The sequence below is a fragment of the Girardinichthys multiradiatus genome, chromosome 7 (genome assembly GCF_021462225.1).
Source record: "Girardinichthys multiradiatus isolate DD_20200921_A chromosome 7, DD_fGirMul_XY1, whole genome shotgun sequence".
Lineage (NCBI taxonomy): Eukaryota > Metazoa > Chordata > Actinopteri > Cyprinodontiformes > Goodeidae > Girardinichthys > Girardinichthys multiradiatus.
The window spans coordinates 13,336,886-13,363,884 of NC_061800.1; the positions used below are offsets into that span (position 1 = coordinate 13,336,886).

At 42.4% G+C, this 26,999-nt stretch overlaps 2 protein-coding genes across 4 annotated transcripts in view; both read right to left on the minus strand.

Annotated features, from left to right (window-relative positions):
- Nucleotides 1-7,075, minus strand: part of LOC124871069 (probable ribonuclease ZC3H12C) — a 41,865-nt gene extending 34,790 nt beyond the window's left edge. The window contains exon 1 of the mRNA XM_047370048.1: nt 6,943-7,075. The gene's annotated coding sequence lies outside the window, so the exon portion shown is untranslated. The remainder of the gene's footprint in view (nt 1-6,942) is intronic.
- Nucleotides 7,076-7,828: 753 nt separating this feature from the next.
- The window catches only part of il1rl1 (interleukin 1 receptor-like 1), a 51,146-nt gene continuing 31,975 nt past the window's right edge, over nt 7,829-26,999 (minus strand). The window contains exons 4-13 of one of the 3 annotated variants that reach the window (XM_047370062.1): nt 23,987-24,170; nt 23,572-23,722; nt 22,644-22,709; nt 20,278-20,404; nt 19,826-19,974; nt 19,240-19,377; nt 19,024-19,068; nt 11,513-11,677; nt 9,318-9,454; nt 7,829-8,970 (exon numbers count right to left, since the gene is read on the minus strand). In XM_047370062.1, the coding sequence (XP_047226018.1) occupies nt 8,722-8,970; nt 9,318-9,454; nt 11,513-11,677; nt 19,024-19,068; nt 19,240-19,377; nt 19,826-19,974; nt 20,278-20,404; nt 22,644-22,709; nt 23,572-23,722; nt 23,987-24,170 (1,411 nt within the window). In that variant the 3' untranslated portion in view covers nt 7,829-8,721. Of the gene's footprint in view, nt 8,971-9,317; nt 9,455-11,484; nt 11,678-19,023; nt 19,069-19,239; nt 19,378-19,825; nt 19,975-20,277; nt 20,405-22,643; nt 22,710-23,571; nt 23,723-23,986; nt 24,171-26,999 lie in introns of all 3 variants that reach the window. The other 2 variants (XR_007038940.1, XM_047370063.1) reach the window with 2 other exon arrangements.

Consider the following 26,999-nt stretch of genomic DNA (forward strand, 5'->3'; position numbering starts at 1 on the left):
AAATAAAATTGATTCTATTAAAAAGAAAATCTTTGACATACTCCCGAAGATGATTACTTCATCCTCAGCAAGTGAGACAACACTGGAAGTAACTGCAGAACCTGATTTGTGTTTGGACTGTTTTGATCCTGTGGAGCTTCCTGAGTTATCAGAAATATTGGCTTCATCTAAACCTTCAACCTGTATGTTAGACCCAATCCCAACCAAATTATTTAAGGAAGTGTTCCCTCTGATTACCAGCCCCATTTTAGGTATGATTAACCTATCTTTAGTAAATGGATATGTACCTCAAGCTTTTAAGGTAGCTGTAATTAAATCTTTGCTTAAGAAACCTTCGCTTGATCGAGATGACTTGAAAAATTACAGACCTATATCCAATCTTCCATTATTATCTAAACTTCTTGAGAAAATAGTTGCTAATCAAATGTGTGAGCATTTACACAGCAATGACCAGTTTGAAGAGTTTCTGTCAAGCTTCAGAGCTCATCATAGCACTGAAACAGCTCTGCTGAAAGTCACTAATGATATTCTTATGGCCTCAGATAATGGACTTGTGTCTGTACTTGTCCTGTTAGGTTTCAGTGCTGCATTTGATACAGTCGATCACAATATTCTCTTAGAAAGGCTGGAATATTCTGTAGGGATCAGGGGAACAGCACCAAGCTGGTTTAAATCTTATTTGTCTGATAGACTCCAGTTTGTTCATGTAAATGATAAATCATCTTTAAACTCCAGGCTTAATTGTGAAGTACCACAGGGTTCAGAACTTGGGCCGATTCTCTTTCCTATATATGTATATAATTCCAATAGGTAAAATTATTAAGCAGCATAGTATAAATTTTCACAGTTACACTGATGATACTCAGCTTTACTTATCCATAAATCCTGATGAGCCCAACCAGTTAGATTAACTACAAACATGTCTTGAAGGCATAAAAACTTGGATGACTTTACATTTCCTGCTTCTAAATTCAGACAAGACAGAAGTTGCCGTCTTTGGACCGGAGTCTTTAAAAAAGAAACTGCGTAGTCAATCACTTAAACTGGATGGCATTACATTGACCTCCGGTAATAAAGTAAAAAACCTTGGTGTTATTTTTGACCAGGACAAGTCATTTAAATCCCATATTAAACAGGTTTCTGGGATTTCCTTCTTTCACCTCCGGAACATTGCCAAAATTAGAAATATTCTATCCAGGAGTGACGCTGAAAAACTAGTCCATGCATTTGTTACTTCAAGGCTGGACTATTGTAATTCTTTATTATCAGGATGTCCACGAAATGCAGTTAAAAGCCTTCAGCTGATTCAAAATGCTGCAGCAAGAGTTCTGATGAAAATTAAAAAGATAGATCATATTTCTCCTATTTTAGCTTCCCTTCATTGGCCCCCTGTTAAATCCAGAATAGAATTTAAAATTCTCCTCCTCACATATAAAGGCTTTAATGATCTAGCTCCATCATACATCAGAGATCTGATTGGTCCATATGTTCCTAACAGAGCACTTCGTTCTCAGACTGCAGGTTTACTGGTGGTTCCTAGAGTCTCTAGAAGTAGAATGGGAGGCAGATCCTTTAGTTATCAAGCTCCTCTCCTGTGGAACCAGCTCCCAGTTTTAGTCCGTGAGGCAACACCCTGTCTACTTTTAAGGCTAGGCTTAAAACTTTACTTTTTGATAAAGCTTATAGTTGGAGTGGCTTTGGTTATCCTGAGCTATCTTCCTTATATTTTACTTCCGCCTTCCTCCCTCCCTGTTGTATCGAGTAAGGGGGAGTCAAGTTTAGCCTAAACTGGCTCACTTATGGTTGAGGTGCAAACACACCCTCCATTTCTGCTACCTGTATGACCCCTTCTCTTTTCCAATGGCTATAATCAGTCTGACAGAGAGAGGTATCCCAATCCTTGTGGTTTTTAGTATAACAATGACCATCAGTGGGCTCTAGATGGACAATCTTTACCAGTTTATTATTTTACTTAGTGCCCCTACACGTGGCCCCTTCTGGGGTGGCCGGGCTCTGGCGCTCGGTGGTTTGGTCTGGCCTTGCTCCGTTCTGGACCCATTGTGGGGTGCCTTGAGACGACATTGTTGTAAATAAGCGCTATATAAATAAATAAACTGAAACTGAAACTATCTCTGTAGTTATGCTGCTGTAGGCTTAGGCTGCTGGAGGACATAATGACCACTTTCAATCTCTTTGCTACATTCTCACACTACTCTCCAATTTTACTTTACTTTATGTTCTCTCTCTTTTCTCTTCCTAGAAGCTACACCTGGCCTGACTCTGTGTCTACATGTGACACCTTCTGGAGAGGGGCATCGTCCAAGCTTCTGCTGGCAACAACTTAATGCTCACCTTCTACAGATGATCCACATGGCCCTGTCTTTCAGTGTTTAACCCTTTCTCTCTCCTAGACATGGCGATTGACTGAGCTTTTACTGTAACTAACTCTATGTGCTCTCTTTCAGACTCTAACCTTGAAAACTGGTTCAGAGTTTATCTGTTCTTTCTTTCTAGGTGAAACGACTAAAGGAGCTACATCCATCAACATTTACTTTTCCTTCCCATAGAAAGTACTCCTGGATCAGTGCTTCTTTGTTCTCTTTGTGTCTCTGCTCTGTTCTCTCAAACCCCCAGTCGGTCGTGGCAGATGGCCGCTCACACTGAGCCTGGTTCTGCTGGAGGTTTCTTTCTGTTAAAAGGGAGTTTTTCCTCTCCACTGTCGCTACATGCATGCTCAGTATGAGGGATTGCTGCAAAGTCAACGCCAGTGACTGTCCACTGTCTCTACAAGCTCATCCAGGAGGAGTGAATGCTACAAATCTCTGACTCGATGTAATCTGCTGTTTCCTTAGATAGAAAAACTATTTATCCAATTTTAATAAATAACTGAATCTGACTGAACTGTTCAATGGTTAGGATTAATTGGAATGTATGAACCTGACTTTTGTGAAGTGCCTTGAGACAACATGTGTTGTGAATTGGCGCTATATAAATAAACTGAATTGAATTGAATTTCCTGGTGTCACGTCATATTTGCTCCCAACAGCTAGTTCCTCCCACCTCAGCAAAAGAAACAAACAATTAATAATCTGCACAAACATAGGCTGTTTACTGTGTACACCCAGCTTAGCAAACATCCAAAATAATACAAGAAAGTGCCATCAAACAAATATGATGTGTAGAAGAAACATTAAAATACTAACATTGTGAAATAGCTGGAGGTACCTCCATACTGTGGGACAGTAAATTTAGGGTGATGTGCAGTATACGTTTTTTTCGGGGGTTTTGCATGTAGGCCAGCAGTTTCCATTTGTTTCTCATCTGACCAGAGCAACTTCTTCCACATTTGCTACGTCCTCTACATGGCTTGTGGCAAGCTACAAATGGAACCTCTTAGGACTTTCTCTATAAAGGCCAAATTGTGGAGTGCAAAGCTAGTAGCAATCATGTTGATTTGTTCACCTATACAGTGAACCTCTGCAGCTCCTCCAGAGTTACCATTGGCCTTTTGGCTGTTCTTCCTGCTTGGGTTGTTGGGCTTGGTGGACACTATGTTTTGACAGGTTTGCAGTTGTGCCTTTCTCCTTCTATTTTGAGATGATAGATTGAATAGTGCTTTGTGAGATGTTCAAAGCTTGTGATGTTGTTAAATAACCTAGCTGTTAAACCTCTCCCAAACAAAATGCTTAAACCCATGTATCATTTGTGTTCCAATTCACAACTGTGCACAGTCTCTCTCATCAATCCCATATTTCACAGCAATTTTCAACAATAAAAATCTGACACTTACTGCAGTTACTGAGATTAAGTATCTGATAATAAAATGAGTCCTCAGTGAATCAATAAAAGAAACAGCACAAGCAGAAGATGCAGCAGACCTTCTTTCAGCCCACTGGATACACACCGACCCAAGCAGCAGGTATTACACCGGCCTCTTAACAATGCCTCAGGGGTGGATACGGGGAGAGGAAGAAGCAGTCCAGCTGGTATCAGCCACACATGCATACACGTCACAGGCCTAATACTATACTAAAAGCCTCTATACATGCTCCTACCTATGAAGAGGGAAGCTAAACAAATCAGACAACAGGAGGGTGTGTGTGTGTGTGTGTGTGTTTGTTTGACTCTGTCTGTAGAGGGGGATGGAACAGGGTCACTTAGGACTTTGAAGACACAAAGGTTTGGCTTTAGGGCCGGTGGCCTCAGGGTCACTTAAGGAGGCAGGAAAACACACAAACACATACACACACACACATACACACACACACACACACACATACACACCACCTGCTGTTTCCTGCAGGCTTGTGTTTGGTGTAATGGAGATGGAGTGGTTCAACATCTATACAAAGAAAGACACATTGCTGAGATTTACCACATAACTCAGGCCAATTAAACCTCCACGGCAACTTGCTCCAAAGCCTTGGAATTGGAGTAAAAGTCTCACTACTCATTTATCACTATAGGAAACAAAATTCCCGACTAGATTACAGGGAGCCCTGTTAAATGTTTTAAGAGTGAAACATGCGAGAAGCAAGGCCTGTTGGAAAGGATATCCTTCAGAAAACTCAGCCTTTTGAGATGGTCAAGTAAGGCTACCAATCGAACAGTGTTAGAAGTTTTTACACTGATTTAACATGTATTTAAATCCAAAATTAACAAAACTCAATTGAAGAATACAGATTATACAGGCAACATGAAAGGACTTAAAAGGAGCAACTCATACATGCACTTGCACTCACTTGCCCTGAATTATTTGTGCTAATTCTTTATACCAGGAGTGTAAAACTCTGGTCCTCAGGGACCAGTGTCCTGCAAGACCTGCTTCAACACATCTGAACCGAAGACACTAACAAGCATCTCCAGAACTTGATGGCATGCGAAAGACATAGTTCAAATTGTAAATGGTAAATGGGCTGCACCTGTATAGTGCTTTATCTAGTCCCAAAGTGCTTTACACTACAATCAGTCATCCATGATAATTATTTATTCTCTCAGCTGGGTTGACCACAGCATTTATGTCTCTGTAAAACAAAAGAAAAAGAAGCATAAAATTTAATACTTTTAGTTGGTCCCTTAATTTCCCGTACATAGTGATGCTGCTGAGTTTTCTGAAGAACACCGGATTTTATAACCAGAACATTAAAGGCATGTTTTCATAACTTAGTATTTGAAATATTTTTAATTATATTAGGAAGGAGAAACATTTTTTGTCATGAAGACAAAAAAGAATAAAAGAATGTTCTTGTAATTTTGTTCCAGGATTTTCTCAATTTTAAATACAAGTCAGCTTCACACACACATTTAAACTCACAGCTTTCTGATTAAGTCATGATAGATCATCCCCCAGGCGTGGCCTATTGAACACAGTATGTGTATGAGTCTCTAGTGTACTTTAGCAAAGATCCACATTTACATGCATGTTTGTGCATCCTTCTGCAAGTGAGGGTACATTTGAGTTCATGTGTCTGCCTATCTGCAGGTGTGTGAAAGTGTGTGTGTGTGTGTCATCGGGGCGAGTGCCGGGTCAGGAGGTCAGAGAGGAACAATGGCACGGATCAGCTCCCAGCTGCCAGGCCAAACGTCATCGAGCCACCCCTCTGCCCTTCCCATCCCCCTGCCTTTTCTTTAGGAGCGTGCCATGGTGCTGCTCCTGCTGATCACACACACGCACCCACACACAAACACATCCCAGCCTGACCAGCAGCTTGCTAAAAAAATGAGGTAAGAGGGTACATGGGGACATATGCAGAGCATGCAGAGAATCAAATCCAGACGCAGGCTGAATTCATCAAGAGTGAATAATATGGAAAACCACAGCATCATAAGACCTGCAAACCAAGTCATCGTATTCATAAGTAAAAAAAATCTTTCTGAGTTGCTTGTGAGTTAAAAAACCTCAAATTAACAAGAACAAGCGTTGTTGCCAATTTTATCACAAATTATAAATCACAAAACGTGTCTGATTAGTAGCTACCCAACACTACAAATTTGCATATGAGCAAGATGAGCTCAACAGGGGTGAGTAGGACATGTGCGTGCTTGAAAATTGGAATGCATAGAAAGCCTACGTCAGCGCTGCCTGGCCTGTGCTTGTTGCTGAGTACGGCAGGGTCAGGAGGCTGAAAGAAGGCTACTTCTACACTTCTTCCTTTACAAAAATGTGGTTCTTGGGAAATACAGACCCATTCAATAAATTAGAATATTATTGAAAGGTTTATTTGTTTCAGTAACTTTATTATAAGTGAAATACATTATTTATGTCTTCAAGTGTTTATTTCTATTAATTATGATGATTTTCTGCTTACAGGTAATGAAAATGCCACATTCAAAATTAAAATATAAATATCAGCCCAATATTAACATTTTTAATACAGAAATATAGGCTTAATGAAAAATGTTTATTATCTGCTTAGATGTTATTTTCAAAATATACATTTAATTTCACTAATGAGCCTCATCAGAACGTATATTTTAATTTATGGAATATTGATCCCGAAAACACAGACAGTTATGGTGTCTTTTAGGCAGCTTGTTTCAGGCTAGCTCCTACAGCAGATAGTCTGACTAATTAATAAGCAAAATCAGCTGGTGTTCTTCTGTAGAGAACAAAATGTCAACCGGGTAATATATTTAGCTCAAAAATTACTACTTGAAAACTATGATTGTGTTAATGTTTTTTAGTTTATGATTAAAAATCAAAATAACAATTATTGTTATCGATCATTTTAATTGTAATTATCAGTGCTTGTTGTTGTTTTGGTTTTGCAGCAGAACTAATTGTTGCAGTTATGTTTTATATAAAACCAATCTGATCACGTCATGCACTTTTGTTTTTTTGTCTAAACACCGTGTTTTCTCTACAAGTTCAGACATCATCTCACTGACCCGTTTCTTGTCAGTCTATTTCGATAAACCTGGAAATAACTGGTCTCTACTTACCTTTATATAGAAGGCGTCTCGACTTCACTTTGCATCACATATTACCGATCATCTTCATGACTGCACAGACTGTAGTTAGAAAAATCAACTGTCTCTTCAGGCTTGTCATATAAAATACTGCGCTCTGATAGGACGGAAAGTGTTTCCCCCCAATTCTGCCTCAATGTTTCCATCTACCGGCCACAATCTGTAAGAGACTATGAAGGGTCAAAGTACCAAAAATGAACTTGAATTGAAGGTGTGAAATACTGAACATGGTCAAATTGAGTTCCGTAAAAAACAACTTATGATTAATTTCGCCTTTGTTAAAATTTGAATCCGTAAATTTGGAGGTCATGATAACATTGTAAATATTAAGGTTATAAATATTAAGGTTATCAAAATTTTACGTTGCCTGTTTCCATTTTCTGTTTTGATTTTAGCGCCTACATTTTTAACACTTAAGTTTTATCTTTCATCGCTTCAGTTGTGACCGAATGTAGGTTGGTTGAACTCAAATATCAACTCGGTTTATTAAGATTCCACTTGATTTAAAAAAGAGGCTCGGTGTCTCTCGGTGCCAACTTGCTTCGGCAGCGGTCAGCAATAATATATTTAATATTTACCGTGTTATCATTTTATTGACCAGCAAATTCACGGATTCTAATGTTCACAGAGGCGTAATTAATCACGTCGGTTTTTACGGGATTCAATTTTACCATGCTAGTATTTCACACCTTCAATTTATTTCAAGTTAATTTTTCTGACTTTGACCCTTCATAAGTCTGCTTGATGCATTATTATTATTATAATTGGGCCACGTTTCTGAAGCATTTACATTTTTGCATTCTCCATTAAAAGCTCCAGCTTAATCTGTTTAGCAATGTTAGCATAAAAATAAATCATACCAATGTATTTTATTTATTTTTTAATTCAGTGCATCAAAATAGAATTGAGTAAATGTCAGTCTCTGATTCCTTTTTTTTATTCTGAAAATCTGTCTAATTTCTAAAAAGTTTTTTTCACAAAGGTTTACATGCAATAACATGAGCTTTACCTCTATCTGCTAGACACTGACTAGAATTGCACCTAATATGCTGTATCACATTAAAAAGAAAATACACTTTTATTCACATACCAATGACTTTTCATTCACAGTAAAATATGCTTTCAATTCATATTTTCTGTAAATAAGAAAACACAGTCCACAATTAAAAAAAAAAAAACAACCCAAAAATAATTCCCTCCAAAAGGTTGACAATTACTGTGTACTACAGTTGGAAAAGCTTAACTTAAGAGTATTTGTATTCCTTCAGACATTTCTACAGAAGTCTTCACTGTATGTAATGTAAGCAAATCATCTTTCAGTCTTAATTGGCACACGAATATCCAACAGAAACTGCACCTAAATCAAATTACAGCAGCTACATATGGCTCACCAAACAAAACAGATGGTTTGATGACTCAGGAACATACATTCCAACTTTATTGTGTAGCCAGAGAGAAATAATAATCAAAAGCAAAATAAAGTATACTGAAGCTAAGAGAAGTGGTGAATATCTGAGCCCTTCAGAAGCTTTAATCTATCATATAAGATACTATTAGATAAGATATTATTGTTTCTTATGCTTTTAGATGTAAACTATATGTAATATATAGTCTTAAATATGCCTTACATTTGAAAAGTTAGGATGGAGTTGCAATAAAATACATTCCTGATAAACAAAAGTCATACATTGCAGGAAATCTGTCCATTATGTCAGTTTTATTTTCTACATCACATTTCAGAGCTCAGCGGTTTTAGATGATAGTAGACAAATCTCTTTTTTTGGCGGGTGTGGCAGGCATCAGATATTGTACTCTCTTCCAGAAGTGCGAGTTCCATTTGGAGGCTTTCTGTAAGCCCTCTGTCCATCTGATGGGGGCGCTCTTACGGATCAGATGCAGCAGGCCTGGAGGAAGGTGTGTGTAACCTTGTGAACCGGTCTCCCCAAGCTGAATTAGAATCACACTCATCTCCCTCTGCACCAGTGCATGGTGAAGCCCAACCTGGAAAATTTCGAAGTGTATTCAGTTCACTGGTTCAGATAAAGCAAAAATCTTTTATTCACAGATTTTTACTATTTAAGAAGTGATGGAAGCAGAACTAACCTGCAGTCTATGAAAGTCAGAAGGACCATGGTTACTCTAGGTTTTAGAAAAATTCAGATCAAAAGCCTCTGCTGCTATTTTTCACTGATTTCTCTGAACAACACAGGTTAATTGCTTTAATATGAAATTGTTGTGCTACAATGTAATTTTCTCTATTGCAAAGTAAACATCTACTTTTAAATCATAACAAGGACAATTTAAACTTGATTAATCCCACCCCACCCCTTAAACCCCCAAACTCTTACCTGCCAGTCAAATCCTCCAATGACTGAGGTATGGTCTGAGCTGGGATCTTTTATCATCTCAGATCCTGATCCTGGTGTTAGGATGACAATCAGCCTCCTGCTCTGCTTAATACACCTCTCAACCAGCTCCACACGATCTGTTTGATCAGAGAAGCCCTTATTAGTTAATGTGCTTTTCATCAAATGATGTGCACTAGTTCTCTCATTTGTAAGATGAGTCAATCTCTAGAATGCCTTGCAAAAGGATTCATCCCCCTATTTTACATTTTCATTCTTAACAAGCACAAACATCAATGAATTCTATTGGGAATTTCTGTGACAGACCAAGACGATGTGCTGCATAATTGTGAGGTGAAAGGGAACTAAAACATGGTTTTCAATTTTTTTCAATAAAAATCTAAAACATTTGGCCTGCACTTGCATTCAACCACCTTTACTCCGATACCCCTAAATAAATAAACGACATTGCTTTCAGAAGTCATCAATTTAGTAAATTGAATCCACCTATGTGTAGTATAAATTCAATACAAGTGATCTGTGAAGATCTCCGAAGTTTTTTTTAGAGAACTTTAGAAAACAAACAACATCATGAAGACCAAGGAACACAACAAACAGGTCGATGAGAAAGTTTTATAAATTTAAACCAGGTTTCAATCATAAATCAATAATCCAAACTTTGAACATATCACAGAGCACTTTTCAATCTGTTATCTTAAAATAAGTAGAGCTTGGCACAATTGTAAACCTACCAAGACATGGCCATTCATATAAACGTACAGGCTGGACAAGGGGCCATTTAGCTGACTTTACAAAACATTTCTGTAATAAACCTAAAAGGTACTGCTTTACATTAGAACCACATTCACCCACACACACATTCACACACACACATTCATACACCAATATGCAGCTCAGTAGGCAATTTGAGGTTAAGTGCCTTGCCCAGGGGCACATTGACATGTGGCAGGAGGAAGCTGGAATCAAAACCACACCCCTCGGATTGCAAGACGACCACTCTTCTCACTGTGCCACAGTCACCTCAATAACATGAGGCGACTGTCAATATCCCATAGAGCTGTGAGTTTCCAGAAATGAGGCTGGGGGTGCAGGGCGACAAATGGTGTTGTGTAGTTTCAATGTCAACACTATGTATAAAATCTGCATCCAAAATCTTGCCAAACTCTTCTTTTTAAAATAATATGGCTGGCAAACTCAGTGTACAGATCCTGTTGCTGACTGAGCAAATACTTTAAATTAAAATTACATATACTTTTTTACTATTCTCACTGGAAAATATGTCTTGTTTACGTTTTAAATCCTTCTGCTGGCTGGTGACATAAAACATACATCACTATATCACTCACTCTACCTGCGAAGCCAGTTTACCCTATTACAAGTCACCCTTTTACACCTCGCTTAAACTGTTTGACAATATAGGCACATCGCCTTTAACACACCAAGGGTGAAACATTTAAATGGCTGCATCATGCTGTGGGCATGCTTTTGTTTATGAGAAACAGGGAAGCTAGAGTTGTTGAAAAGATGGATGAAGTAGTTAATACAGGACAATCCTCAAAGAAAAATGTTAGAGGCTATTAAAGACTTGAGACTGTGGCAGAGGTTTAGTTTCTAGCACGACAAATTCTCTAACCATACAACCAGACCTACAACAAACTAGTTAGGTTATAACATGTTCATGTATAACAATGGCCAAGTCAAAGCCCAGACCTAAATCTAGTTGAGAATCTGTGGCAAGACTTGAAAATATGTGTTCACAGATGCTCTCCTCCATTCCTTGTCATTGACCTGTGAAGAATGGTCAAAACCATGTGCAAAGGTGGTAGAAACATACCCTAAAACACTTGCAGCTGTAATTGCAGGAGTCAGATGGTTCTACAAGGAACTGATTCAGTTATGGTGAAAACCAATGCACAACATGCTTACATTTTGTTTTCTTTTTTTTTGTTAAGTTTTGAGAACCATGAATAATTTTGTTTCAACTTCACAATTATGCATCATGTTTTTCTCTGTCACATAAAATCCGAATAAAAATAAAAGTTTGTGGTTGCAATGTGACAAAATATGAAAATGTTCATAATCCTTCTGCAGGGTCATGTATATTTTTCAGGTCTTTCTGTTGCAGACACAAATGCTCTATAAGCTTTACCTGAGGAAAAACTGGAAAAAATGCTGACCTTCACCAGGTATGTCATCTCTCCCCTGGATGAAGAGTCGATATCCACACTTGTCTTCAAGGACTGAGGGCAGAATCTTTGTAACAAAATTGGACAGTTTTTCCTCTGCCTCCTTGTCTAAGCTCTGTGTCTGGTAAACCACGTAGGCATCGTACACCCTCCCATCTGGGTCACACAAACATAAAGAATTAAGATGGTCTCATTCATCACGCAGTGACTTTATCAATTAGCTATGGGGGCGGGGCTGCTTTTAATCCTCTCTAACTCAAAGATAAGGTGTTAGGTTGTAGGACTCTATTTCACTTTTGTGAAAGGCCCCACATTTGATGGGGGGCCTAAACTGATCCAGGAGAGGGAGCAGTCCAAGACCTGACACAAAAAACAGGCACACACAGTCACAATCACACATTCCCACCCTCATGCATACACATAAAAACACTCACACCCATGCACCCAAGGTAAAGATAAACAACAATTGTACAATCACTCAAACTCCCCATACATACTCTATACTCCCAGGTCCAGTTGCCAATACCCCATAGGGGGAACCAGTCCCCGGACCCAGGAGGTGGTCCCCTTCCCTCCGGGGGGTGGACACAGGCAGACCGCCCCAGAACCTGTGCCGGCACTGCCCGAACCAGAGCGACCCGGCCCCGACCCCATCCGCATCCGAAGAGGGGGCCATGTACAAAAGAGGGTCTACCTGGTCTAAACGAACCAGCCAACCAGAGCTGCCACAGATTGAAACAGTCCTAACTCCCCAATAAATTCTGATCTCAGCCCTGTGAGACCCCCACCCCCCATGAACCCCCACAATGAATTTACCCACGGGGCCACGCCATACCAGGACACAGATTTCGAACACATGCCCCTGAACCCAAACGCCATGAATCCCCTCCCCACAGGGACACACCCCCACAGGTGAGCTCCATCCCCAAAAAGCCCATGATGCCACACCCACACAGTGCAAGCACCCCTACCGCATCCTGCCCTCAACCACCTCACCTCAATATCATAAGGCGACTGTCAATATCCCACTGACCTGTGAGTTTTCAGAAATGAGGCTGGGGGTGCGGGGCGACAGATGGTGTTGTGCAGCTTCGATGTCAACACTGTATAAAATCTGCATCCAAACTCTTCTTTTTAAAACAATATGGCTGGCAAACTCAGTGTAGAAATCCTGTTGTTGACTGAGCAAATACTTTAAATTAAAATTACATATACTTTTTTACTCATCTCATTGGAAAATATGTCTTGTTTATGTTTTAAATCCTTCTGCTGGCTGGTGACATAAACCATACATCATCACTATATCACTCACTCTACCTGCGAAGCCAGTTTACCCTTTTACAAATCAGCTGATGTGGGGGTGTGACCAGCTTGCTTAAACTGTTTGACAATATAAGCACATCGCCCTGAACAAATCAAGGGTGAAATATTTTAATGGCTGCCAGAGCATGCCGGCCACCCACACACCCGCACGGCACACCTCGCCGCACCAAGCAGGCCACTCCACCGAAGCGAAGCCACATCTCAATCAATGCAGCACACTGCCCAGCCAAGACCCCCTCCCCGGAGCCCGGCTCCCACCCACCCGACAGACTGGGCACCGAAGCCAGGGACTGAGATCCAAAGAAATCCAAGCAATCCCGAGGGGGCTGAAACGCAGTCCCAGCACCAGATAACCCCCAATACCTGAACCCCAACCCAGATCCCGACCAGAAGGCCCGCTCCCTCTCCCAGCCTCCGACCCCAGATGGCAAATAACGAACGGGGGTGTGAAAAGACCCCAAGTCTACCTCTGCCCGCTCAAATGTGGTGTTGACGCGTGTTGTAGTGTGCATTTAAAAAGAAAAACAGATGGGGTCTGCCAGACCCAGAGCCCACCCAGAGCCCTCAATGTCTACATGCAACTTAACCCTTAGAGGTGAGCACTCCCTCTTGATACCATTGAGCGCGCCCATCCACCAAGGTCCTACATGTGAATGTCATGAAAATGTTATAAGTGAGAGTGTCTAAGCTGGAAAAGAGCTGTAGATGGAAAACCTTTGCGGCACTCCAATGATGCACCCACACCCCAAGGCCCTACATGAGTGGTGTGATGGAGCGGGCGGAGGGAGATGTCCGGGGATGGGGAGTAACGGACTGGAAGGCAAAATGCTCAGCCAAGGAGCCAGCTCCCCGGCTGACCCCAATAGACATCCCTGTTCACAGAGTTCCAACAAAGGAGGGAGGCATACACATATCCACTGGGCCAATGGCTAGGGACAGGCACTGGGCCCAAAGAACCTACCGAAAACCAGGACCAACATACCCGGCCCCGCGCGGAATCGCCCAAACCCTCAAACCCTGATCCCCAGCCTTGATACCCAGTCCCCTTCCCGAAGATACCACCGACCCCCAACAAAAAGGAGCCAGCCAGAAGCGCACGCAGCGACGACCAAGAGTGCGGCCTCACTCAAAAAAAAGAGCAGAACAGCCGGCCCAGTGTTACCAGAATATGCCACACAAAGGAGGGCACATGAACAACATGTCCAAACACCCCTGAAACAATGGGGCAGAGCCAACAGAGAGCCCAGACCCTGATGCCCGGCACCGGACTGCAGCCACAACCAGGCCAGTGGGGCAACAAAATACATCCCACACCAACACCGAGGCCTCCAATAAGCAACACCTAACCCAAAATGGCGGGCCCACCCAAATACAAGCTCCGGGCCAGCATAGGCAAATGCACCCCCCCATAAACAAACGAATCGAAACCACCAGGGCCAGCCAGGCAGTCAAGCAGACCCCGCAATGCACCACCGTGCCCACCACCATGCCGAACGGAAAGACATTGGCCGAGCAAGCCAAAGGGTGCCACAGAAAGGCCACAGCATGCACAGCAAAGAGGCTGCACTCCCCCCAGAGACGCAGAACCACCAACATCCATGTCAGCCAAGCAAAAAAAATAGAGCAAAGCCAAGCCACACTTTCCCCTGAGCCAGTGCCATAGCAACGCCATATATCCTTCCATATGTTGGTAGGGGCACCATGAAGACCACCAACCCCAAGCACACACCACCCACCAGGAACCACCCAGCAGACAGGCAAACCCCACCCCAAGGACAAGAAGCCCGATGCAACAGAAGAACCAGCGACCCCCGCCCCTCAGCACCCACACTCCCAACATCCATCCGCAACAATGCCCCATGGAATGAGGCCAAAGGTGCCCCACCCCCACTAGGTGATGGAGCCAATTAAAGGAGCCCATAGAGATTGATCTGATGTGGAGGCAGAGGCTGTCTCAAGACTTATATAATCCAACAGAAAGTTTCTATACTGGTTAATATTAGGAAGGCTTTTATTATTCCAATTCATGAGGATAGTTTTCTTAGCAATACATAGGCCAGTGAAAACCATGTGAACTGAAATTGTCTCTATGGTGACATCATCTAAGTTGCCCAACAAGCAAACTGAGGGTGAAGGTGAAATATTACATCCCAGACACTTTGATAAGTCTTCACATATCAGGCCCCAGAACCTCTGAACAGGTGTACATAACCATAGTGTGTGGATGTATATGCCAGGTATATTGCCTGTGCAGTGTAAGCAAGTATTAGACAATGCAAAACCCATCCTGAACATCAATTGACCTGTATAGCATTTGCTATGAAGGATTTTATATTGTATTAAATGTAAACTAGGATTACTAGTCATTTTAAAAGTTGAACATATCTGAGACCAGAATGTTTGGTCAAAGTTGACTGATAAGTCCTCCTTCCATTTCATAATAGGAAGGGAAATTGATTCATTTGTATTAGACAGTGTCCTGTATATTTGAGACATTAATTTGAGGGGGTTGAGTTTTAGGAACTCAAGTACACCTAATGGCATTTGTAACCCAATGATTTTAAGCCTAAATTTATTTTTTATTATAGATTTGTTTATATTCTAAACATTTATTCTTGTCCATCCCACATTGTATAATTAATCTGTTAAATGGGATGAACTGAATTCCTTCAAATATATGTTCCAGATATTCAATTCCTTTTCTCCTTCAATCTGGAAAGTTTATCATATTATTTTTTTGTAGGATGTCAGGGTTGTTCCAGTTCAGATTTTTCAACTCCAGCAAAATTCATTTCTGTCCTAGGTTTCACTTTGCTCTATTCGCCCTAAATGTGCCGCTCGCATTGCGTGCTTCGCAGCCATCGCAGGTTTCGCTCTCGCTTTGCACTATTCACCCTAAACACGCTATTTGCATCGCATGCTTCACATCCATCGCGCTTTTGCTCTCGCTTCGCTCTATTGGCACTAATGGCACTAATAGTTTGCGACGTGTCCTTTGCATCGCTTCGCTTCTGAACCTGCCTTTACGTGCGGATTCTGCGAATATTTCGCGTCATTTGTGTGCTTTTGCCCGCTTGACATTCCGCGTGACCTCCGCGTTGCCATTTGGCAACAAGCGGCAACGCTTCGCCGCGTCATCAAATACGAGGAGCTTCCATCTGCTGCTTGCTGGTTTCAACTGAACATGGCGGACATGGGTTTCTCGGAGTTTGCCTTGTTTATATTGTTTTAAGTAAATTGTTTTCTTATAGTGTAATGAACCACTGCTCTGTCTCTTTAAATTATCGGGATCTAAGCAGTCGGCCCGGTAAAATGGATAACACTGTAGAGGGTGAGCTCGGTAATCTGTATAGAAAAAATTCGTTATGCACTGCAGAGGGCTGCAGCAGGTTCTGATCCAGCTGGTGAGTTGAAGTAATTTGTTTAGCCTTTTCTATCTGATAGTCTGATGGTGTCTGTCAGTTATATTGCTGGGTTTAATAGGTTTGCTTTGAAAGGAATGCAAACCTATGTATATATACACCTTACATACATGTGGTATTTTAGCTTTCATGCTGACTCAGGCTAGCTGCATTCCACCTGTGAGAGACCAACAGTTTACATGTCTGCAGAAGTTTAGCACCCAAGCGAAGGGAGGTATATCATGTTGTAGATTTATATTGTTCTTAAGTTTACTTGTGAGGTACTTTGCATGTTATTCTATATAAAGGTTTTGGTTTTATGACTTGGAATATGGTTTATGTGCATTTATCTAGCATTTTATGACAATGTAAAGGTACGTTCTGAATGCAGAATGAGGATGCAGTTTTCAAGCTCGCCACTAGGGGTGCGGCCGGTTATTGAGTGATGTTAAGAACAGATGTAAACAAATGGTGTTTAAGTTAACAATGAGTATATTCAGAAGCCAAGTTTAGAATAGTTTATGCAGTATCTTTGACAATGTGCACCCATACAGGGATTTAACCAGTGTACACTCTACGATCACCACCATAGTAAACTGGTCATTATTCTTTGAAATCACCATTACAGTTAATGCATTCAGTTATGTTTAGAACCTTGTTTATCAACACTGTATGAGCATCCATTTATATTTATCTGGTATTTTTTACTGTGCTGAAATGTGTTCTGGAGATGCAATGCCCTAATGCCTGGAAAAGGAGAAATACATATCTGATGAACTGTAAGCAAACTGGAGCGTGTCCAGCAGGGGGCCTCTGATGTCCTTCAGATGCTTCAGAACACCAGTCTCTTAGACGATTTCATGACCACAGATGTCAAAGCAACAGGTCTGTAGTTATTTAATCCTGTGATAGTGTGTTTCTTGGGGACTGGGATGACAGTGGATTGTTTGAAGCATGAGAGAACCTTACACAGCTCCAGTGACTTGTTAAAGATCTGAGAGACGATTTGGGCCAGATGGTCAACGCAGTCGCTCAGGCAGGAGGAGGGGGAGACATTGTCAAGTCCTGGATGTTTCCTGTTCTTCTGACCCTTTTTATATCTTCTTCTGACATCTTGAATCTTGGCAGGGGGTCTGAGGCATGCACGGACTTACCATATAGGCAAAGGGAGGCAACCGCTTTGGGGCCCCAACCAGTAAGGGGCACCACTGGTTGCCCACCAACCGACTATTGCCGCTGCATTATTAGTGTGTGTTTGAAATAAAATTACAGTCCAATAACAAAAAACACAACACAATGCATGATTGACTTCTGCTCCCCCCTCTCAACATACTGAAATAATATTACAAGTTTGGCTTGAATTATGTGAGACCTGGCTACTCTCACAGTCACAAAATAGTCTTCTTTGGACCAATGGGACGCCACTTGAATAGTGGCATCCCGTTGGTTCCTGTTTAATCTTTCCATTTCCTTTCGCCCAGGTTCTAAAAACATCAAACCAGATGCCCTTTCACGACAGTTTTCTCCCGTAGATATTGACAAGGAATCAGCCACCCTTTTGCCTCCCAGCTGTGTCATTGATGCCCTCACTTGGGAGATTGAAGACCTAGTACACCAAGCTCAACGGAATGAACCGGACCCGAGACCTGGCTCACCTAACAAAACCTACGTACCCTCCTCAGTACGTTCCCGTCTCATCCACTGGTTTCACACTGCTAAGTTTTCTGCCGATCCAGGTTGTAGCCGCACCATTGCCCTCATCTCCAGGCGTTATTGGTGGCCATCCCTTCATAAAGATATCATATGTGCTCGCATGTTCCATCTGTGCTCGCAACAAATACATAACCCCTCACAATACCTAAATGACCATGTTAACACATAGCTCTGGACATTGTCACTGGACTTCCCCCATCACAAGGTATGACCACCATTCTCACTATCATTGACCGTTTTTCTAAAGCCTTCCATCTTGTCTCGCTCTGAAAACTGCCATCCGCATTTCAGACTGCTCAACTACTGGTAAAACATGTGTTCAGGCTCCATGGAATTCCCCAAAATATCCTTTCAGATCACGGACCCCAATTCATCTCTCAGGTTTGGAAACAGTTTTGTTTAGCACTCAACGCGGCGGCCGTTGGGGGGGGATGATGTCGGGGTCTGGGACACTCAGTCTCCTTTTTTGCCTGCTGCTTAACCTGCTTCACTCTAGGTGGCGACAGAGCATTGTGACTGGAGGTGTAACAGGTGCTTCTCATCAAGCCTCATCATCTGAGCAGGATAAGAGGAGCCTGCTGTCAGTACTTTGGCGCCTGAGTGTTAACCATAAGTGGTAAACTCTAGCCCTCTGTAGCTCTTGTTATTTCCTTGGGAAAGTTACTTACGTTTTGTGTACTTCAAGTGACTGCTGTGTCCTGGATTTCCCTCCAGTTCGCTCCCTGGTTTCCAGCCGACTTCAAGTATTCCAGAGAACCTATTCAGACAAACTCCAGCTGACAGAATTCTGGCTCTTCTCCTGAGAAATCCTGCAACGAACCCTGCTCACCCTCCACCGTGCTCGCCACCCCAAGTGCCCACACCAGTGGCATACTTACCTCTTGGAAATCACTTACCTCACACAAACGATTGTCAACTTGGCCCTGGGTCATCATCTGCGGGCAGTACTCCTCACTCCCAGATGCCACAACCGTCTTCCCCCCTTGGCAGTCCATCTACCTTCAACCTGTAAGCATACAGCTCTGACTAACACCTGCAAATCATCCCAAAAGAAATTAACCTTACCTGACCTCCTCCTCACACAGTCGAGGTGCTCCTGATCCTGGATTCCTGCAAACATTATTTACTGTTACAATAAACCTGTTAAACCTTCTCCTGTCTTCTGGTTGTATTCTGCCTGTGGTTCAAGGCAATCCCTAAAACAATGACAGTAGTAACATACACAGTTAAAATGACTCAAATTTAATGTTTTGAAAGAGGAAAACCATGACTATATTTTACCTTGATAGTCTCTTCCTGGTAAGAAGTAGGGTCTGAACAATAGAGCAAGGTCAATGGCAAAATATTTCAGCAGCACGGCAGCAAACACACCAACTAAAAATACACACACTCCCGCAGTAATGAGGGGAAGGATGGACTCTGGAAGAGAAACCCAAAAAAGTTTGAACAATGCCATACCTAGCATAACAAACCAAATATATATATAAGAACAGTGATTAATTGTGCAGGTTAAACCAGTGGTTTTGAAAGTTTAGACTTCAGAATACCTCCTGCGGATCACAATGTCAAGGCCACTAATTGGGTTTTTTGAAATCAGAACAAATTGCCAAAAATAAGTTATTTAAATGCTTTCCTGGTCCAACAGATTTAAATGGTATCCATTTGTAAAAAATGTAAAATTGTAAAAAATAAAAGCATACTGGTTGTTGATTCTATATGAACTGTTTTTATATACATGTTTTATCAGTTTATTAGCAACATAGCATAGTATTACCAGCAACATTAAGGTTCATAAGTTCCCGGAACTAATATAAGCCAGAAATTAAAAAGTTTGGGAACACCAAAAGGAAGGTAACCAGACACTAACCTCTCTGCTTGAGAGTTAAAGTTGTAGTATTTGTTGTATAAAAGCCTGAGCCGTAACACTTAAAATCATGCTGGAAATCTTTTGCTGAAACCCTTTCTATGGTCAAGGTCGCTGTGGAGAAGGTGTTCTTTGAAAGATCCTCAATCTCTCTAAGAAATGAAACAATATTTGCTTTATTAAAATGTTATAAAAATATTAATAGTGAATAAACAGAGAAAAACGACACATTTGAAATTCTTGCTTCACCATATAATACTGAGTCTTGACTGGATTGTTATAACATTAACTTAAATTTCAAATACCTAAATGGACATGTAAATAACTTTCTTCTACTTTTCTAACACATTACAAGGAAATGTTCCAATGGAATACTGGTTCCCCTCAGGAAAAAGTGTGTATTCAGATTTTCAATTAAGTTACCACAAAACATTTAACGTACTGTTCAAACTCACAATTTGGTGATTTCATTGTATCCTTTCATTTGGTTTACTGGTTCTCCATTAATGCGCCAACTGGCCTTGCAGTTCAGTTTCGCATTAATCCCACAGTAAACAGTGCAGTTTAGCTTGAGTCTAACCCCTGTTAAACAGATAAAGGTTTTCTTTACATGAAAATATATTTTCCATTCACTGTGTGTATGTTCAGCACAATGTTTCATTTCTACTGAAAAGTTAATCTGTGAAAATGTACACTCACCGGCCACTTTATTATGTACACCTTGCCGGTACCGGGTTGGACCCCCTTTTGCCTTCAGAACTGCCTTAATCCTTTGTGGCATAGATTCAACAAGGTACTGGAAACTTTCCTCAGAGAGTTTGGTCCATTTTGACATTATAGCATCACACAGATGCTGCAGATTTGTCAGCTGCACATCCATGATGTGCAAATCTCCCGTTCCACCACATCCCTAAGGTGCTCTATTGGATTGAGATCTGGTGACTGCGGAGGCCATCTAAGTACAGTGAAGTCTTTGACATGTTCAAGAAACCAGTCTGAGATGATTCGTGCTTTATGACATGGCGCGTTATCATGCTGGAAGTAACCATCAGAAGATGGGTACACTGTGGTAATAAAGGGATGGACATGGTCAGCAACAATACTCAGGTAGACTGTGGCGTCGACACAATGCTCAATTGGTACTAAGGGGTCCAAAGTGTGCCAAGAAAATAACCCCCACACCATTACACCACCACCAACAGCCTGAACCATTGATACAAGGCAGGATGGATACATGCCTTCATGTTGTTGACACCAAATTCTGACCCTACCATCCGAATGTCACAGCAGACTGGCCACTTTATTAGGTACACCTGCCCAACTGATCGTTAACGCAGCCAAACACATGGCAGCAACTCAATGAATTTAGGCATGTAGACATGGTCTAGACGATCTGCTGCAGTTCAAACCGAGCATCAGAATGGGGAAGAAAGGTGATTTAAGTGACTTTGAACATGGCATGGTTGTTGGTGCCAGACGGGCTGGTCTGAGTATTTCAGAAATTGCTGATCTACTGGGATTTTCACGCATTACCATCTCTAGGGTTCACAGAGAATGGTCCGAAAAAGAGAAAATATCCAGTGAACGTCAGTTCTGTGGGCGCAAATGCCTTGTTGATGCCAGAGGTCAGAGGAGAATGGCCAGCCTGGTTCGAGCTGATAGAAAGGGAACAGTAACTCAAATAAACACTCGTGACAACCAAGGCATGCAGAAGAGCATCTCTGAACGCACAACACGTCAAACCTTGAGGCGGATGGGCTACAGCAGCAGAAAACCACACTGGGTGTCACTCCTGTCAGCTAAAAACAGGAAACTGAGGCTACAATTCACACAGGTTCACCAAAATTGGACAATAGAAGATTGGAAAAATGTTGCCTGGTTTGATGAGTCTCGATTTCTGCTGCGACATTCAGATGGTAGGGTCAGAATTTGTTGTCAACAACATAAAGGCATGAATCCATCCTGCCTTGTATCAACAGTTCAGGCTGCTGGTGGTGGTGTAATGGTGTGGGGGTTATTTTCTTCGCACACTTTGGGCCCCTTAGTACCAATTGAGCATCGTGTCAACGCCACAGCCTACCTGAGTATTGTTGCTGACCATGTCCATCCCTTTATGACCACAGTGTACCCATCTTCTGATGGTTACTTCCAGCAGGATAACGCGCCATGTCATAAAGCACGAATCATCTCAGACTGGTTTCTTGAACATGACAATGGGTTCACTGTAGTCAAATGGCCTCCACAGTCACCAGATCTCAATCCAATAGAGCACCTTTGAGATGTGGTGGAACGGGAGATTCACATCATGGATGTGCAGCTGAAAAATCTGCAGCATCTGTGTGATGCTATCATGTCAATATGGACCAAACTCTCTGAGGAATGTTTCCAGTACCTTGTTGAATCTATGCTATGAAGGATTAAGGCAGTTCTGAAGGCAAAAGGAGGTCCAACTCGGTACTAGCAAGGTGTACCTAATAAAGTGACCTGTGAATGTACAATGACATATTATGTCCTTTTTTGGTTTATTAAGTCAATGCAGCAGTTGCACATTTATGTTAATCTGTGTTTCTGTGGACAGGACAACTGGACAGCTGTTGGTTATTTGAACATAACAGCACTAAATGAAAAAAACAATGTTAACAATACAACAAATATAATAAGAAAATCCATTCTGAGTATTTTTTTATTCCTTGAATTTTTACTGATGACAGATTTCTGTGATTTTGCAACAGCAACTCAGACCAGAACTCAGCTGGAGTCCTGGTGGGAACTTTAAGGATGGGATTTGCTGTGTTAATAATGTTTTATGAAGTTTTCTTACCTTTATCAACTAACTGCTCCTTACTGGTTGGAGAGGTGATTTCTACATCACGATAGCTGGCTTTTTCTGTAAGGAAACAAATGTGCAATGTTTTCCACTGTGTTCTCCTTTCTCGGGCACTGAACACTTTTACATTCAGAACAAAAACTATATAGCACTGTTGCCTTGCAGCAAGAAGGTCCTGGGTTCAACTCCGGCTGGGGGGGGGGGTCTTTCTGCAAGGCGTTTGCATGTTCTCCCCGTGCATGCGGGCTTTCTTTCCGGGTACTCTGGCTTCCTCCCATATTCCAAAAACATTACCATTAGGTTACTTGGTCTCTCTTAATTGCCCCTAGGTGTGCATGATTGTTTGTCCTTGTGTATTGCTCTGCTGCACCAACATTTTTTTTTGAATATCCCAGATTAAACTGCAAAAGCTAAACAGTTACATATTTTAAATGTTTGTGGCAGTTGTGACCTTTATTCTCAGTTGTCAGAAAGGAAATGGGCAGGCAGAAGAAGGGAAATCATTCAGCAATGATCCTTATTCAATCCCCAGAAAGTTATTTATCGAGAAATAACTGCCTTGGTATATGGGGCACCCAGTCTACCACTACACCATGTGCTGCCCTTTAAACTGGTCCCTTTAAGAAAATTAATTGTAAAGAATAAAATCAAGGATGCAGTGTGCAGATTCTAGTTGTACTTTTTAATACACTGAACAAAAATATAAATGCAACACTTTTGTTTTTGCTCCCGAGTTTTCATGAGCTGACCTCAAATATCTAAAACATTGTCTATATACACAAAAGAACCATTTCTCTAAATCTGTGATGGTGAACACTTCTCTTTTGCATATATGAGTACTTTTTGCACATTACTTTTTAGTTATTAATGCAAAGCACACTCCTGTCTGAATCTGATTGTCCCAAAATCTGAAAACACTCACCTTCAACAAAAAGTTTCCTGGAACCAGAAGAGTTGTACAGCTTGTGATTGTGTGTCCAGGTACATATGCAGGTATAGATGTCCTCATCGTCTTTTTGTGCATTTTCTACCAGCAGGATTGCTTCATGATGACCAGGAAGAAGATTGGCACCCTGCAGCAAAAAGGTTGGACAAAATGTAAAGAAAGAACAATTTTCTATTCACAAATCAGTAAATGAACTTTGATGGTGTCTTTTCACGGAAGAAAATATTCTTACTAAATATGCATCTCTTGCAAACAGAAAACATGCACAACTAAAAATACCTTCAGACACTTTAAAATAGTGCTGCAGCTATGTCACTAAAGCAACTTTATTTGAATATCAAATACACTAATATGTAATTCCTGCATGTGTTATAATCACAGTTGCCCATACCTTGAACCAAGTGAAATTTCCATTGAATGTTGTGCATATGTCCTCAATTTGTTGTGGACATGGAATTTTTTTGTTCTGGTCAGAGTTTTTGATACTTCCATAGGTGAGATTTTCTCGACTGATTTCATTAAAGACCTCAATTTGTAGATGGTAGTAGAAACATTCACCTGATGGGGTTATGTGCCTGTAGGAGAGACGATGTTCACAAATAATCTGATCTTGAACTTCAAATAAGAAAAGTCTATTGTACCATGGTAAAATAAATAAAATAATAAACATTCTAAGGGTCATGAGCTAAAAGTCCTTAGATCTTTTGTGATGTCAGAATCAGAATCAGAATCAGAAAAGCTTTATTGCCAAGTACGTTTTTGGACATACAAGGAATTTGTTTTGGCGTAGTTGGTGCAATACAGTACAAATTAAACAGTATAAACATATCTACAATATAATATAAATATATGTGCACAGTTTTAAGAAGTGAGTGAGAGTAAGTATAGAGCAGTATAAGATGCAAGAGCAATACAACAGTGCAGATGATCAGGGGGGGGTGAAGGGGAGTGTCAGTGTGGTTTCCGGGCTTTGTTAACAAGGCTGGTGGCAGATGGGAAAAAACTGTTCTTGTGGCGTGAGGTTTTGGTCCGGATGGACCGCAGCCTCCTGCCAGAGGGGAGAGTTTCAAAGAGTCTGTGACCGGGGTGGGAGGGATCAACCACAATCTTCCCTGCCCACTTCAGGGTCCTGGAGGTGTACAGTTCCTGGAGCAACAGTAGACTGCAGCCAATCACCTTCTCAGCAGACCGAATGACACGCTGCAGCCTGCCCTTATCCTTGGCTGTAGCAGCGGCGTACCAGATGGTGATGGAGGAGGTGAGGATGGACTCAATGATGGCTGTGTAGAAGTGCACCATCATAGTCTTTGGCAGGTTGAATTTCTTCAGCTGCCGCAGGAAGAACATCCTCTGCTGGGCTTTCTTGATGAGGGAGCTGATGTTTGGCTCCCACTTGAGGTCCTAGGAGATGATGGTTCCCAGGAAGCGGAAAGATTCCACAGTGTCAATTGTGGAGTCACAGAGGGTGATGGGGGCAGGTGGGGCTGGGTTCTGCCTGAAGTCCATAACCATCTCCACTGTCTTTAGAGCGTTGAGCTCAAGGTTGTTCTGGCTGCACCAGTCCAACAGATGGTCCACCTCCCATCTGTACGCGGACTCGTCACCATCAGAGATGAGTCCAATCAGGGTGGTGTCGTCCGCAAACTTCAGAAGCTTGACAGACTGGTGACTGGAGGTGCAGCTGTTGGTGTACAGGGAGAAGAGCAGAGGAGAGAGAACACAGCCTTGGGGGGAACTGGTGCTGATGGTCAGGGAGTCAGAGACGTGCTTCCCCAGCCTCACGCGCTGCTTCCTGTCAGACAGGAAGTCAGTTATCCACCTACAGGTGGAGTCGGGCACACTCAGCTGGGAGAGTTTCTCCTGGAGCAGAGCTGGAACGATGGTGTTGAAGGCAGAGCTGAAATCCACAAACAGGATCCTGGCATAGGTTCCTGTGGAGTCCAGGTGCCGGAGGATGAAGTGAAGGGCTAGGTTGACTGCATCATCTACAGACCTGTTGGCTCGGTGATGTCTTTTAGGTGTGAGAGCACAAGGCGCTCAAAGGACTTCATCACCACAGAGGTCAGGGCGACGGGTCTGAAGTCATTAAGCCCTGTGGTCCTTGGCTTCTTGGGAACAGGGACGATGGTGGAGGACTTGAAGCAGGCTGGCACATGACATGTCTCCAGTGAGGTGTTAAAAATGTCTGTGAAGACTGGAGACAGCTGATCAGCGCAGTGCTTCAGGCTGGCTGGTGAGACAGAATCCGGACCAGCAGCTTTCCGGGGGTTCTGTCTCCTGAAGAGTTTGTTTACGTCCCTCTCCTGGATGGAAAGAGCCGTCCTCGGCGTGGGTAGGGGGCTGGTGGGGGGGAACTTCAGGTTGGGGGTTGGAGGTGCCAAGGCCCCTCTTGAGGTTGGGGAGATGGGGGTGGTGGATTGTGGCTGCAGCTGTTGGGGGGCATCGTGGGGGATGGTTGCAGGACTGTCCCTTTGTCTTTCAAAGCGGCAGTAGAACTCGTTCAGGTTGTTGGCGAGGCGTCGGTCGTTGATGGAGTGGGGGGCTTTTGGCTTGTAGTTGGTGATTTGCTTGAGCCCTTTCCAGACAGACGCAGAGTCGTTGGCTGAGAACTTGTTTTGGAGCTTCTCATAGTACAGTCGTTTGGCCTCTTTCACTGCCTTGCCAAACTTGTACTTTGCCTCTCTGTATATGTCTTTGTCCCCACTCCTGAAGGCCTTTTCCTTATCCAGTCTTAACCTTCTGAGTTTAGCTGTGAACCAGGGTTTGTCGTTGTTGTAACTCACCCTGGTGCATGATGGTACACAGCTGTCCTCACAGAAGCTGATGTAGGAAGTCACAGCCTCTGTGTACTCGTCCGGACTGTTGGTAGTAGTCCTGAACACATCCCAGTCTGTACAGCCTAAACATGCCTGGAGATTCTCCACAGCCTCACTGCTCCACTTCCTTGTCGTCCTCACAACAGGTTTGCAGAGCTTTAGTTTCTGCCTGTATGCAGGAATCAGGTGGACCATGATGTGGTCGGATTGGCCCAGTGCAGCACGTGGGACGGCGTGATAAGCGTCTCTGATGGTGGTGTAACAGTGATCCAGAATGTTGTCCTCTCTGGTCGGACATTTTATAAACTCTATATTTGGGGAGTTCGTGGGTCAGATTACCTTTGTTAAAGTCACCAGCGACGATTACTAAGGAGTCCGGGTTGGTCCGCTCCACACTCAGTATCTGGTCGGCGAGCATGCGCTGTGCGACCTGCACGTTAGCTTGCGGTGGGATGTAAACACCGACCAGGATGAACGAAGTGAACTCACGGGGGGAATAGAAAGGCTTACAGTTTATGATGAAGGATTCCAGGTCTGGAGAACAGTGCTGCTGAATCACTGTCACGTCGTTGCACCAACCACTGTTGA